The sequence below is a fragment of the Pelobates fuscus genome, chromosome 1 (assembly GCF_036172605.1).
Source record: "Pelobates fuscus isolate aPelFus1 chromosome 1, aPelFus1.pri, whole genome shotgun sequence".
Taxonomy (NCBI): domain Eukaryota; kingdom Metazoa; phylum Chordata; class Amphibia; order Anura; family Pelobatidae; genus Pelobates; species Pelobates fuscus.
Window position 1 is genome coordinate 492,558,529 of NC_086317.1, and position 16,760 is coordinate 492,575,288.

The following is a 16,760-nucleotide window of genomic DNA, read 5'->3' on the forward strand; positions in this document are numbered from 1 at the left end:
GGTGCCGTCAATGGTCGTTCCCCCCTCCCAGTGTTCCCTTATTAGGTCTAGGGGTCCCCTTACCCTCCTTCCGAACAACAGTTCGAAGGGAGAGAACCCAGTGGACTCTTGGGGCACCTCTCGGTAGGCGAACAGGAGATGGGGTAAGAACCGCTCCCAGTTCTTCTGAGTGGCTACGAACGTGCGGATCATTTGTTTTAAGGTCCCGTTAAACCGTTCGCAGAGGCCATTGGACTGGGGGTGGTATGGGGAATTAAGGATAGCTCGGACTCCGCATACTTTCCACAGCTGTTGCGTGACCTCAGCCGTGAATTGGGTACCCTGATCTGAAATGATCTCCCGGGGGATCCCCATACGGGTAAATATACGCATGAGGGCGTCTACTATGGTCTCTGCGTGTACATTCGTCAGGGCTACTGCTTCGGGGTATCTAGTGGCATAGTCTACCACGGTCAATATGTATTTCTTACCGGACGGGCTTTTTTGTCTCAGTGGTCCGATAATGTCTACCGCTACCCGGCTAAAGGGTTCTTCAATAATGGGCAGGGTGTGTAGTTTGGCCTTGTATCGGTCCCCCCGCTTTCCTACTCTCTGACAGGTATCACAGGTATTACAGTACTGCTTAATATCCTGTGATATCCCTGGCCAGAAGAAGTTCTGTAACAGCCGATGTTTGGTTCGGCTGATCCCTAGGTGTCCGGACATGGGAATGTCGTGGGCGATTCGCATTAACTCTCGTCGATACTTTCGAGGCACAATTAACTGTTTAATGGGTACAGGAATGGATCCGGCTACTACCTTTTCGGCATACCGGTATAGTAACCCCTTATCCCAAGCATATCTCTCCCCCTCTCTGCCAGTCTGGTCTTTATCTATCCTGTCCTTGTAAACCTGTAGGGACGGGTCCAGGGCGACCTCGCTACCAAATTCTAATGGGGCAGCCCAGGGTAATACAGTGTGATCAGGGGGGTTTGTGCTTACCTGAGCCTCAGAGTCAAGGTGGGGTGCCGTGGTGCGAGCCTGTTGGCGGGTGACGACCGGGTAAGCTTCCTGTGGAGGAGGCCGGGTAACAAAAGCGGAAGTTAGCTCCCCCAAATCGTTCCCCAAAATCACATCGGCAGGTAGATCCTGCATCATCCCCACTTCAATTTGTCCTGCCCCCGCTCCCCAGTCCAAATGTAGTTTAGCAGTGGGTACCTTGTAGATAGCTCCCCCTGCCACTCGAACTGCAATGCAATCCCCAGTGAGATGGTTCGGAGCCACTAAATGGTTCCGTACCAGAGTGATGGTGGCCCCGGAATCTCTTAACCCCTCCAGCCGCTTGCCCTCCACATGGACCACTTGTCGATGGCCCTGGCGGTTGTCTGAGGCCGCCTGGACCGGGTTTACCTCATGGAGGGTGCCCAAGGGTTCTTCTATTTGGGTAGAGGTGGAAGGTTGAGCCCAGGGCCTGCCCTGATAGCAGTGTACCGCGGCTCGGGGGGTGGTTGGTGGTCGTTGAGGGTTCCAGGCTGGTCTGGCCCGGTTTTGGGGACAGTCTCGTTGCATGTGACCCAGCTGGTTACATGCATGGCACCGGACCGATGCCCGGTTGTTGTACCGGGGGGTTTGGGACTGGTAGGTCCCCCCTGGTCGGGGCGGATTTACTGGGGTAAGCTGGGGAACAGCTGGCGTAGATTGCACTCTACTGGAGAAATGCTGTTCCCGCCGGGAGTCCAGATGCTCATCGGCTAGTTGAGCGGCCTCATGCAGAGTACGGGGCTTACGTTCTCTTACCCAGATCTGTAACTGTGGAGACAAACGTCGGTAAAACTGCTCCAGCATCATCAATTGCTTGATCTCTTGGGCCGTGACGGCTTTGGCTGCCTCAAGCCACCCGTCAGCGGCCCGTTGTAGGCGGTGCGCAAATTCTGTATGTGAGTCTTTTTCTGATTTGGGTAATTGCCGGAACTGTGTTCGGTATGCTTCAGGTGTAAGGGCATACCGTGCGAGCAAGGTTTGTTTTACCTTTTGATAGTCCCTGATATCCTCTGCCGGCATTGCTCGGTAGGCATCTGCTGCGCGGCCGGATAGGTTACCCGCTAGCACTCGTACTTGTTCTTCAGTGCTAATGGCATGTAGCTGGCACAAAAGTTCAAAGTTCTGTAAATAGCCATCAATGTCCCCCTCGGTATCATTAAATGCTTTGAATACCTGGTACGGTATTTTAGCTTTCGCTGGCGGGGTGGGGGCCGCTGTTGCGCTCCCCTGCGCTGATCGCTGCATAAAGAGAGCCTGTACATCGTTGTACACCTGGTCTGCTTTCTGTGCTGCCATGGCTGGTGAGAATAGAGCCATCCTGGCCCGATATTCTCTGGTAAACTCAGTTTCTTCCCCCTCCCTTGGAGGTGCTGCAGCAGCTGCGACTCTGTCTCCTTCCATGAGTTCTGCGATTAGGATAGCCTTTGTTTTGTTGCTTGCTATCCTCCCTCTCGCTTCCAGTAACTCTTTTAGCGTGTCCCGTTTCAAGAGGGTATAATCTGTTTCCATTCAGTCCTTTTTAATTCCTGCTGAATGCCTCTTGCTGTGTAGTACGATCCCGTCGCTTGCCACCAATTGTAGCGGAGTAGAGGTACGATCCAAGGTAGCTCCGCTGGTAGACAGGAACAGCAATCCAATACAGGTATCAAACGGGTAGCGTGGTTACAATCCCTTCCCTCCAAGAACTAGACGACACATAGCTTGGAGGTCAACTGTCAGCTTTATTCACACAATTTCTTTTATGGCTTTTTCCCATGCAAGGGAGGTAACTCAAAACAACCAATCACCTCACAATCACCTCCCCTCCCTCTCCTCCCCTTAGATTAGCAGGTAAATTAATTAGAGGGAACCGAGTTTTCCCCAGTTTCTGAATGACCCCTAAATACGGGGGGTACGAGGATAAATGAGGGGTCCCCTGGTAGGTCTGCTCTGGGTGAGTAACATATTCAAATTTCACCCAGATCAGACCAGGGGTTCGGGAGTTACAGGTATTTAAAGATTTGACCGACTGCAGGGACACAGTAGCCGAAAACGGCTCCATAGATTCTGGCCCTGTAGTCGGTCTACTTCACTGCCTAGAAAGTGCCGAATAGCTCAGCCATCCGACCCCAATCTTTGGTTCGGATGAATCCCCTAAACTGGAGAATACAAACTACCGAACGGCGGGCCGTTCGGCAGTTTGGATCATACGATTTGGGGATCCTGGAGGTCTGAGCGGTGTCTGGGTAGTCGAGCGTCCGATTTTAGTTCCAGACGCTCGACGACCAAACACCGCTGTTCGGCAGTTAAGATGGCCGCCGCCACGTGGAGATTAGGCGAACGGCGGCCACCCACGGACCCAATAACGGTAGGTGCACATTTATTCTTCCTTAACATGCTGGTACCATATATAAGATGCATGGACATATAGGTTTAGGGACAAATAACAATGTAAATATGAGTTTCTGGTGGCTGCTTCTGCCACATGGGGGCAGTGTATCTGAGTGTGAGTATGGCTAATATGGGGGCAGTGTAACTGAGTGTGAGTATGGCTAATACGGGGGCAGTGTATCTGAGTGTGAGTATGGCTAATACGGGGGCAGTGTATCTGAGTGTGAGTATGGCTAATACGGGGGCAGTGTATCTGAGTGTGAGTATGGCTAATACGGGGGCAGTGTATCTGAGTGTGAGTATGGCTAATATGGGGGCAGTGTATCTGAGTGTGAGTATGGCTAATACGGGGGCAGTGTATCCGAGTGTGAGTATGGCTAATACGGGGGCAGTGTATCTGAGTGTGAGTATGGCTAATACGGGGGCAGTGTATCTGAGTGTGAGTATGGCTAATACAGGGGCAGTGTATCTGAGTGTGAGTATGGCTAATACGGGGGCAGTGTATCTGAGTGTGAGTATGGCTAATACGGGGGCAGTGTATCTGAGTGTGAGTATGGCTTATATGCGGGCAGTGTATCTGAGTGTGAGTATGGCTAATACGGGGCAGTGTATCTGAGGGTGAGTATGGCTAATACAGGGGCAGTGTATCTGAGTGTGAGTATGGCTAATATTGGGGCAGTGTATCTGAGTGTGAGTATGGCTAATACGGGGCAGTGTATCTGAGGGTGAGTATGGCTAATACAGGGGCAGTGTATCTGAGGGTGAGTATGGCTAATACAGGGGCAGTGTATCTGAGTGTGAGTATGGCTAATACGGGGGCAGTGTATCTGAGTGTGAGTATGGCTAATACAGGGGCAGTGTATCTGAGTGTGAGTATGGCTAATACGGGGGCAGTGTATCTAAATGTGAGTATGGCTAATACGGGGGCAGTGTATCTGAGTGTGAGTATGGCTTATACGCGGGCAGTGTATCTGAGTGTGAGTATGGCTAATACGGGGGCAGTGTATCTGAGTGTGAGTATGGCTAATACGGAGGTAGTGTATCTGAGTGTGAGTATGGCTAATACGCAGGCAGTGTATCTGAGTGTGAGTATGGCTAATACGGGGGCAGTGTATCTGAGTGTGAGTATGGCTTATACGGGGCAGTGTATCTGAGTGTGAGTATGGCTAATACGGGGGCAGTGTATCTGAGTGTGAGTATGGTTAATACGCAGGCAGTGTATCTGAGTGTGAGTATGGCTAATACGCAGGCAGTGTATCTGAGTGTGAGTATGGCTAATACGGGGGCAGTGTATCTGAGTGTGAGTATGGCTTATACGGGGCAGTGTATCTGAGTGTGAGTATGGCTAATACGGGGGCAGTGTATCTGAGTGTGAGTATGGCTTATACGGGGGGCAGTGTATCTGAGTGTGAGTATGGCTTATACGGGGGGCAGTGTATCTGAGTGTGAGTATGGCTTATACGGGGGTAGTGTATCTGAGTGTGAGTATGGCTAATACGGGGGCAGTGTATCTGAGTGTGAGTATGGCTAATACGGGGGCAGTGTATCTGAGTGTGAGTATGGCTAATACGGGGGCAGTGTATCTGAGTGTGAGTATATCTAATACGGGGGCAGTGTATCTGAGTGTGAGTATATCTAATACGGGGGCAGTGTAGCTAATACGCAGGCAGTGTATCTGAGTGTGAGTATGGTTAATACGCAGGCAGTGTATCTGAGTGTGAGTATGGCTAATACGGGGGCAGTGTATCTGAGTGTGAGTATGGCTAATACGGGGGCAGTGTATCTGAGTGTGAGTATGGCTAATACAGGGGCAGTGTATCTGAGTGTGAGTATGGCTAATACGGGGGCAGTGTATCTGAGTGTGAGTATGGCTAATACGCGGGCAGTGTATCTGAGTGTGAGTATGGCTTATACGCGGGCAGTGTATCTGAGTGTGAGTATGGCTAATACGGGGGCAGTGTATCTGAGTGTGAGTATGGCTAATACGGAGGTAGTGTATCTGAGTGTGAGTATGGTTAATACGCAGGCAGTGTATCTGAGTGTGAGTATGGCTAATACGGGGGCAGTGTATCTGAGTGTGAGTATGGCTAATACGGAGGTAGTGTATCTGAGTGTGAGTATGGTTAATACGCAGGCAGTGTATCTGAGTGTGAGTATGGCTAATACGCAGGCAGTGTATCTGAGTGTGAGTATGGCTAATACGGGGGCAGTGTATCTGAGTGTGAGTATGGCTTATACGGGGGCAGTGTATCTGAGTGTGAGTATGGCTAATACGGGGGCAGTGTATCTGAGTGTGAGTATGGCTAATACGGGGGCAGTGTATCTGAGTGTGAGTATGGCTAATACGGAGGCAGTGTATCTGAGTGTGAGTATGGTTAATACGCAGGCAGTGTATCTGAGTGTGAGTATGGCTAATACGCAGGCAGTGTATCTGAGTGTGAGTATGGCTAATACGGGGGCAGTGTATCTGAGTGTGAGTATGGCTAATACGGGGGCAGTGTATCTGAGTGTGAGTGACTAATACGGGGGCGGTGTATCTGAGTGTGAGTATGGCTAATACGGGGGCAGTGTATCTGAGTGTGAGTATGGCTAATACGGGGCAGTGTATCTGAGTGTAAGTGGCTAATACGGGGGTGGTGTATCTCAGTGTGAGTATGGCTAATACGGGGCAGTGTATCTGAGTGTGAGTATGGCTAATACGGGGGCAGTGTATCTGAGTGTGAGTATGGCTAATACGGGGCAGTGTATCTGAGTGTGAGTATGGCTAATACGAAGGCAGTGTATCTGAGTGTAAGTGGCTAATATGGGGGTGGTGTATCTCAGTGTGAGTATGGCTAATACGGGGGCAGTGTATCTGAGTGTGAGTGGCTAATACGGGGGCAGTGTATCTGAGTGAGTATGGTTAATACGCAGGCAGTGTATCTGAGTGTGAGTAAGGCTAATACGGGGGCAGTGTATCTGAGTGTGAGTATGGTTAATACGTAGGCAGTGTATCTGAGTGTGAGTATTGTAACGGACCGTTTCACTTACAAGAGGATAAAACCCAGTTTAGGCGATAATCCCCTTTCCAGATGCACAGGCAGCTACTGCAAACACCATTCTCCCGACTGGAACCACACGAACACTGGAACAGCTGAACAAGAAAAGCAGACATCGGCTTACACTCTTGGCAGTCAGCATACAATCCCATTCCCCCAAAGACCGAGACGACACATCGCTTTGAGGGTTAAGCAAGAACTCTAGACTGGGACACCCAGTCTGGCTTTTATTTCCAACTCACACATACAGGCCACGCCCAGGGGGAGGCATAAAAGAACCAATGACATAGATGTTACCTCCCACACATCCCCTCCCCTTAGTGTGACACATAATCCCATTATGCATACAGAGTAAAATATACTTTTACACAACTTTCATAACTTTAAAACCATACATCACATTCACATAAAAATACATATCCACAATCAATCCATTCAGGGGAACAACATATTAAAAAATGGCATGAATCAGACCAGGGGTTCAACAGTTAGTAAAACTATCTTTTATTCCCCCTGGCTCAAACAGTAAAAGTAAAACATCCCCACAATGCATCCTGGCTTCCTCCCTTCTGCCCTGGAGATAATTGGAGAAGAAATCTAATTATCCAGGACTAGAGGCAGACTCCATTAACCACATGGTTGCAAAACAACATAAAACTCTTTAAAATACATAAAGTCACATTTTATACATTAAACACAGACATTTAACATATCCCCAGATAGCTCAGGTCTGCGTGCACATTATTAGGTGAATGGCACACAGACCACACAAATACAGTTTAATTGCCATGGAGCCAAAGTCTTTCCCATAGTCTTTCATTATATGAATAGGCTCCATGGCATAGCTATCTGGGGGGTATCACTGCTCACACAGGGCAAGTACCGAATGGCCCCACTGTATTTAAAGGGCCAGAATGAGTGACATGCACTCTGTTAGGGCCGAATACTGTTTGTAAAGGGCCCAATCTCCCAGGGCCATAGTCCAAAGGCAGGAGGCTAGCAGCCAGGCCTCTCCAGTTCACAGTGGCGAAGCTGGTTTCGCCACATTTCTCCCCTTTGCCAATTAGACTAACAGGGTACCTGACTTTCTGCCGGTCAGTGCCCTGGTTAGTCCAGCAACCCACCCACGAAACAGAAATAACAGAGCAGCCCACCCACACTAACCGGTTACTACATCTGGGTGAGGAAGGATTTTGTCCAAGTTCTGGTGTTTCACCACTGCTGGGTGGGAGACGGGTAGGCTGCCTTGGTGGGTTGCTGAGGGGGCAGAGACCAGCGGTACTCTGTCCTGTTGCCAGCACTACCACGGGAGTAGTCTGGTGGGCGCCTGGTTGCTGGAGACTGGCTGTCTCCCCTTCAGGTGCACAGCTCGACTGCCGGCGGGGGAGACCGACCGTCTCCCCTTTGGATCCATCACACTGAGGCTGGGGAACAGGACCGACCGTCCCTATCCCTTGTGCTGTAAGTGCAGAGACTACGGTCCCATCTGCACAGTTGTGGGGCTTAACGTCTCCCCTTGGTGAGTTAGGCTGCCGCTGGAGAGAGGGTGTAACAAGCTCCTCTCTCTGGACGGTAAACTGCCGCTGGGGAGGGGGGTTAGCAGGCTCCTCTCCCTGCCACTCTCTCTGCTGGTGGAAAGGGGGACCAGCTGTCTCCCCTTTCATTCTCTTGTCCGGCTGCTGGGGTGCGAGACTGATTGTCTCTGCTCCCTGCAGGACACACTGCCGCTGGGGAGGATGGACGACACCATCAGCTCCCTGGGGCACACACTGCCGCTGGGGAGGGAGGACGCTGCTCTCCTCTCCCTTCGCTTCACACTGCCGTCCTGGCATCTCACTTTGCTGCTGGGGGGCAGGAACAACAACCTCTGCCCCCTGTAACTCAGCCTGCCGCTGGGGAGGAAGGACTGCACCTTCGGCTCCCTTGGACACACACGGCTGCTGGGGAGGATGGACGACACCATCAGCTCCCTGGGGCACACATTGCCGCTGGGGAGGGAGGACGCTGCTCTCCTCTCCCTTCCCTTCACACTGCCTTCTTGGCATATCATTTTGCTGCTGGGGGGCAGGAACAACAACCTCTGCCCCCTGTAACTCAGCCTGCCGCTGGGGAGGAAGGACTGCACCTTCGGCTCCTTTGGACACACACGGCTGCTGGGGAGGATGGACGACACCATCAGCTCCCTGGGGCACACATTGTCGCTGGGGAGGGAGGACGCTGCTCTCCTCTCCCTTCACTTCACACTGCCTTCTTGGCACATCACTTTGCTGCTGGGGGGCAGGAACAACAACCTCTGCCCCCTGTAACTCAGCCTGCCGCTGGGGAGGAAGGACGACACCTTCATCTCCCTGGGACTTACTCTGCCGCTGGGGATCTGGGCCTGCTGCCCACCATCCCGTTGGGCCCGGTGGAGAGACCTCGGTCCCATCTCCACCTGCCTGTTGTGGTTCCTCACAGGACCAATCTTGTTGGATCCTCTGCGTCCTTAGCAGCATGAGGTACGCCTGTACATCGTCGTAGACCCGGGATGCCATCTGCACCGCTCGGGCTGGTGAGAATAGAGCCATCCTGCTCCTGTATTCCCTGATAAACTCGGATTCCTCCTTCTCCCTTGGAGGTGCTGCAGCAGCTGCGACTCTGTCTCCTTCCATTTTCTTATTTCCTTTGTAGCTAGGGTCGCTGTACGGATACTAGCGTTGCCCTCAATTTGTAATCCAGAAATGGTGTTGTCTGTAGCTGTCCCTCTGGTTGTAGGAACGATCCCACCGCTGCCACCAATTGTAACGGACCGTTTCACTTACAAGAGGATAAAACCCAGTTTAGGCGATAATCCCCTTTCCAGATGCACAGGCAGCTACTGCAAACACCATTCTCCCGACTGGAACCACACGAACACTGGAACAGCTGAACAAGAAAAGCAGACATCGGCTTACACTCTTGGCAGTCAGCATACAATCCCATTCCCCCAAAGACCGAGACGACACATCGCTTTGAGGGTTAAGCAAGAACTCTAGACTGGGACACCCAGTCTGGCTTTTATTTCCAACTCACACATACAGGCCACGCCCAGGGGGAGGCATAAAAGAACCAATTACATAGATGTTACCTCCCACACATCCCCTCCCCTTAGTGTGACACATAATCCCATTATGCATACAGAGTAAAATATACTTTTACACAACTTTCATAACTTTAAAACCATACATCACATTCACATAAAAATACATATCCACAATCAATCCATTCAGGGGAACAACATATTAAAAAATGGCATGAATCAGACCAGGGGTTCAACAGTTAGTAAAACTATCTTTTATTCCCCCTGGCTCAAACAGTAAAAGTAAAACATCCCCACAATGCATCCTGGCTTCCTCCCTTCTGCCCTGGAGATAATTGGAGAAGAAATCTAATTATCCAGGACTAGAGGCAGACTCCATTAACCACATGGTTGCAAAACAACATAAAACTCTTTAAAATACATAAAGTCACATTTTATACATTAAACACAGACATTTAACATATCCCCAGATAGCTCAGGTCTGCGTGCACATTATTAGGTGAATGGCACACAGACCACACAAATACAGTTTAATTGCCATGGAGCCAAAGTCTTTCCCATAGTCTTTCATTATATGAATAGGCTCCATGGCATAGCTATCTGGGGGGTATCACTGCTCACACAGGGCAAGTACCGAATGGCCCCACTGTATTTAAAGGGCCAGAATGAGTGACATGCACTCTGTTAGGGCCGAATACTGTTTGTAAAGGGCCCAATCTCCCAGGGCCATAGTCCAAAGGCAGGAGGCTAGCAGCCAGGCCTCTCCAGTTCACAGTGGCGAAGCTGGTTTCGCCACAAGTATGGCTAATACGGGGGCAGTGTATCTGAGTGTGAGTATGGTTAATACGCAGGCAGTGTATCTGAGTGTGAGTATGGCTAATACGGGGGCAGTGTATCTGAGTGTGAGTATGGCTAATACGGAGGTAGTGTATCTGAGTGTGAGTATGGTTAATACGCAGGCAGTGTATCTGAGTGTGAGTATGGCTAATACGGGGGCAGTGTATCTGAGTGTGAGTATGGCTAATACGGAGGTAGTGTATCTGAGTGTGAGTATGGTTAATACGCAGGCAGTGTATCTGAGTGTGAGTATGGCTAATACGCAGGCAGTGTATCTGAGTGTGAGTATGGCTAATACGGGGGCAGTGTATCTGAGTGTGAGTATGGCTTATACGGGGGCAGTGTATCTGAGTGTGAGTATGGCTAATACGTAGGCAGTGTATCTGAGTGTGAGTATGGCTAATACGTAGGCAGTGTATCTGAGTGTGAGTATGGCTAATACGGGGGCAGTGTATCTGAGTGTGAGTATGGCTAATACGGGGCAGTGTTATTCCCTAAGTTAGTTAGTTATTCTCTATTGTACATGTAGTACTGTTACTGGAGACTTTGTATATTGGTCCAACAAAATGTGACCCACAACACCAAAGTAGGTGGTCAGCACACACACAGAGTCATCCTTCAGATCAGTCCCTAATTCTAGCGACATGTCACAGTATCTTGTACTATTGCCTTAACCTAAAATACACGGTCTGCGTTAGACAAATGCAAAAGATAAATGAAAGGTTTAAAGGTAGGTGCTACTATCACCTAGTGTAGGTCACCCAACCACACACATACAGTAACTAAAATAGTAGTGAGAGCACACTGATAAATATACGCAAAAAATACACATTGTAGCGGAATGGACCATGCTTCCATACTCTTATACTGGCTCCGGGCTGTCTGCGCCTCCTTTCCCCCTTCCCGTTGTCCCCTATGTTTGGGAATTGCAGTACATGTACGAGACATACTCCCCTTTGTTTTGAAACCTAAGCTTTTCCCCTGTTTCGCTGGCCGTTCGTCTAGTTCCATTCCCCTAAGTGGTTCCCACAGTTTTGTTCGACAACCGAACAAACTACCGAACGGTAGACAACCCAGATATGGAGTGTGCCTCTCATTAGAACCATTCACACCTCCACAAACCGCAACTACACAAACATTCTAAGCGGTCGGCTGGGTGGTCGCCGTTCGTATAGGCAAACACGTGGCGGCGGCCATCTTGGGACACGGACAAAGACAGTGGTGTTTGGTCGTCGAGTGTGTGGAACTAAAATCGGACACTTGACAGCACGAACAACGCTGGGACTTTCACCTTCAGTTACTTTATGGGAAAGCATATGAACGGAGCGGCAATCAGGGGGAGCAACCTCCCAAAACAGACATTGATACGAACGGACGCACAAACAGATTATCATGTTATTTTATATGTTTTTCGTACTCCCGAAAGAGACCGACCGCACAGCCTATTTTCATGGAACTGTTTTGGGCAGGTTGCCTCGTGTGTGGTCGGTCTAAACTATACCCCGGTGGCGTTTCGGCTGCGTTCGTGGGATCTGATCGCTTTTTGGATATCGAGTACATCTTGGAGTAACCAGTGGAGGAGAGTCCCTGCTAGGACTAGCGCTCCGCTACACACATATAATGACCACATGAAATTGCAGTGAAAAACACTCAGAGTGTTCTGGTTACTTTTCTGTTACCCTTTTTTTGTTTTCACAAATCAAGTGTTGGTAATTTGTTATCCTGTGGGAATCCTACCTGCCTGATATCAACAGCATTTATCATACAAGGCACTGAAAGTCTAAGCCTACTATTAAGTGGCTCAGCAATATGTGAGTGGGACCAATTTGTGTTAACTTGTTTTTATTACATTTATACAGATTACACTATGGTCTATTTTGGTCTGTTTTTTTACTTAGAGTCTTTGAGTGTTTTTTCACTGCAATTTCATGTGGTCATTATTATATGTGTATTTTTTGCATATACTTATCCTTGTGCTCTCACTAATATTTTATCGGTTTTAGTCACTGTCTGTGTTGGGCCTGTTGTACTTCAGAGAAAATTGTATAAATAGACTTCACCAGAGAACCCACTGTGGTTTCATGAAAAACATTATTTTAACAATCAGTATATCAGAGAATGGTAAATGGTATAAAGACACTCAGTAAAGAGAACATATGTCTTGATAGGTTATATTCATTAACGAGAACTGTGAATTCACTCAACATATTCCAAACTCCAAATGCAAGAAAAGGTTTTGCAATCCGGGCACCTAAAATATTAATGTGGAAAATCTAGGAGACATTATCATCTCTAGTCCCCGGCTCAATTCCTTTCCCAGTTATTTTATGAGTTTGTTTGTGCCGGATCAGAGCGGACTTTGAACAGAAGCTCCGCCCACAGACCGCACAGGAGTATGGCCGCTCTCCCGTGTGAGTCCGCAGGTGGATGGTCAGACTGGTTTTCTGAGAGAAACCTTTATCACACACTTCACATTTAAATGGCTGCTCCCCGGTGTGCGTCCGCTGGTGCCGGTAAAGGACAGAGCTGCACTTGAAGCTCTTGTTACACAGTGGGCAGGAGAAAGGTCGCTCTCCGGTGTGTGTTCTCTGATGGCGGACTAGGAAGTAGTTACTGTTAAACGTGCGTCCACATTCAATGCACATGTAGCGCTGATCCCCTTTATGACATGCCAAATGCCGACGAAGCTCAATGGCACTGGAAAAGCTTGTGTGGCAAATGCCACATTTACAGGGGTGCTCAAAGAACATTGGGGGAGTCCTGGGTTTAATGAATTCTCTGCTAGTTCGAAAGCTGCAGTGGGCACTACGGTGCCGCTGGAGAGATGAACGGTGCCCGAAAGTTTTCCCACAGTCAGAGCAGGTAAGGCGCTTCCTTTCCATGTGAAGAGTCCGATGTGCAGACAGAAGAGACTGGGTTTGGAAGAATTTGCCACACTCTGGGCAAATAAAGCCACTGTTCACCTCGAGATTCAGAGCTGGTGTTTCTTGGATGGGAAGTTCATGCTCCAGTGCTGTCCCCATCCCATAATCCTCCTTTTTCACCAAGTCTTTTCCACATGTGTTCTCAAAGTCCATGACAGATTTTCTTAGAAGGTCCAGGCAGTGGTCGTCCGAGTTCCACATTTCCGCACCACGACACGTGGACTCTGCATGCTCATTGCTCAGCGCTTCCAGTTTCACAGTATCAGCCACCAGTATATTCTCATCTAAAACAAAGAGAAATAGAGATAAAACTCCTCACAAAGGGTAATGCTTAATAGACACTCAACTTCCCTCTGATATAATTTGCTCTTCTCAGAATGATTTGGAAACTACAAACTAAAGCAAAACAAATGGTTTAACCCTTTCAGGACCGCTGACGGTTCAGGACCGTCAGCGGTAAAACATGCGTTTGGACCGCTGATGGTCCTGAACCGTCATAACGGTCTGGGGCTACTTACCTGATCGCCGTCGGTCCCACGGCGGCGATCAGTGCTCCACCCGGTCCAGGGGGGTTGCCTGTCTTCCCGGGCAGTCCCCCCATGGCAGATCAGGACCCTGCGGCCATGTGATCACTCGATCACATGACCGCAATAGGTGTCTGTGTATCTGCCTGCAGGGGGACTGTCTGTGCTGACAGGCAGTCTACCTGCAAGTGAAAAATCAAAAAAATAAAGTTAAAAAAAAACAGTGTAAAATCAGTGTAAAAAAATAAATAATAATATGTGTGTGTATATATATATATATGATATATATACATATATGTATTATATCTATATATAATATATGTATATGTATCATATATATAATGTCATATTAAGTGTATTTTTATATTTATATATACGTATATTAATATAAAAATACACTTATATTTAAATTACACACGAATATATACAATGTATATAATTGCTATATATATGGTATATATATATTATTATAAAATACAAATAATATGTTAATAAAAATAAATAACAAAAAATAAAAATAATTTTTAATAATTATAAAAAAATATTTATATATGCAATTTTATTCTAACAGTATTTTGATATATATATATATATATATTTATATCAAAATATACTTAGAATGTAATGATATATATATCTATGTATAAATAAATAAATAAAAACAATACGAAATATACATATGTCCATATACATAATTACATAAATAATTTCATAAATATACACGTAGACGTCAAATATATAAATATGTATATATATTAAAATTCTACATGTGTATTTATGTAATATTTTTACCTAATTAAGTAATTTTAATGATTGCAATTTGAGGGACCTGCCTGCCAACCCAGGCCAAAAGTCCAGATAATTTAATTTGCTAGCACTGTGTTTAACCCTGTAACTTTCTATGACACCCTAAAACCTGTACATGGGGGTACTGTTTTACTCGGGAGACTTCGCTGAACACAAATATTAGTGTTTCAAAACAGTAAAACATATCACAGCGATGATATTGTCAGTGAAAGTGAAGTTTTTTGCATTTTTCACACACAAACAGCTCTTTCACTGAGGATATTATTGCTGTGATATATTTTACTGTTCTGATACACTAATATTTGTGTTCAGCGAAGTCTCCTGAGTATAACAGTACCCCACATGTAGAGGTTTTATAGTGTTTGTGAAAGTTACAGGGTCAAATATAAGGCTTGATTTTACTTTTTTTTTTAATTGAAATTTGTCGGATTGGTTAGGTTGCCTTTGAGAGCGTATGGTAGCCAAGGAATGAGAATTAGCCCCATGATGGCATACCATTTGCAAAAGAAGACAACCCAAGGTATTGCAAATGGGGTATGTTCAGCCTTTTTTAGTAGCCACTTAGTCACAAACACCGGCCAAAGTTAGCGTTTCTTGCATTTTTAACACACAAACAAATATAAATGCTAACTTTGGCCAGTGTTTGTGACTAGGTGGCTACTAAAAAAAACTGGACATACCCCATATTGAATACCCTGGGTTGTCTACTTTAAAAAAATATGTACATGTTAGGTGTGTTTCAGGGATTTATGACAGATAACGGTGTTACAAGGTCACTATTGATACATTTAAAATATATATATATTGAAACAGCAATTTCCTAATTGTATTTATAGGCCTATAACTTGCAAAAAAAAGCAATAAAGCATGTAAACACTGGGTGTTTTTAAACTCGGGACAAAATTTTGAATCTATTTAGCAGTTTTTTTCATTAGCTTTTGTAGATAAGTAAAAGATTTTTCAAGTAAAAGTCCAAAAACATGTTTTTTTTTAAATTTTTCACCATATTTTATTATTTTTTTTAAATACAATATTGGACATAATACAAATAATGGTATGTAAAGAAAGCCCCTTTTGTCCTGAAAAAAACAATATATAACTTGTGTGGGAACCGTAAATGAGAGAGCGGAAAATTACAGCTAAACACAAACACCACAAAAGTGTTAAAACTGCTCTGGTCCTTAACGTACAAACATCGCAAAAACAGGCCGGTCCTTAAGGGGTTAAAAAAAAGATTCCTGCAACTTTACGTCATGTAAAGATCACCTACCTTTCTAGAATGTCCACCATGTTTTGTTACAATTTAACCTTTGTCTGGTTTGCCTGTTGTACAGCATTGTGGAATATGTTGGTGCTATATAAATAATTGTAATTGTAAAGAAGACACATATTAAGGGCTCTGAAAATCCTTGTTAAAACTAGTAGCCATTTGACGTTTGTAAATCTCATAGTCTTTTATAAAACCATGCGATTATTTTCCCTCCTATTTTTAAAGATAATACAATTACTGGTTGCAGCGCTTCCATCTTGATATATACCACTCTGCATTATTTAAGGAGGTAGGCCTACCAGTATTTTCCCACGTAGTCCTTTCTGGTAACCAGGACTGTAAATTAAAATAAGGCGCGGTTTGTCTCCCCAAACATTAGTTCAAGTGACCGGCCTTCCAGGATAAGCCCAAGCTTTCCCAACTATATTTCAGTTCATATACGGTTAGTATCTAGTTCATTCCTAGCTTTTGTCATTTCAATTTCATACTCCTGGGGATTTAGGTTATAACTCAATTATTATGACATGTTTTAGGAACAAGTAGGGGTCATTCTTACTATTACTGAATACAACAGCAGGTATGTTAATAAAAAAAAATAAAAACCCAGTTAGGTAGTACGTAAGGTTAAATAAACCCTCGCCAATAAGGTATAATTCCATAGGCCTCTTTGCAAGGCCAACAATCATTTCTTCATTCGGAGGTACAAGCCCAATCGGGCCAACGCATAGTTATAGCCTTGCACCAAATCATAGTTAGAGCCTCACTCGTCACGGCCAATCAATATTAAAATCTTATACGTGTCACCGAGAGGCCAACACCCCACCACCCACCTCAGTGGCACAAAGGCCCCAGAAGCCAAATCATAGGTAGAGCCTCTCTAAGCCACTTGGCAATTAGTTAGGGCGTCATTCG

At 46.5% G+C, this 16,760-nt stretch overlaps 1 protein-coding gene across 1 annotated transcript in view; it reads right to left on the minus strand.

The window, feature by feature from the left end:
* Window positions 1-10,773: 10,773 nt before the first annotated feature.
* LOC134573483 (zinc finger protein 850-like) overlaps window positions 10,774-16,760 on the minus strand; it is a 60,603-nt gene continuing 54,616 nt past the window's right edge. Inside the window, exon 6 of the mRNA XM_063433253.1 lies at window positions 10,774-13,531. Coding sequence (XP_063289323.1) covers window positions 12,597-13,531 — 935 coding nt within the window. The 3' untranslated portion in view covers window positions 10,774-12,596. The remainder of the gene's footprint in view (window positions 13,532-16,760) is intronic.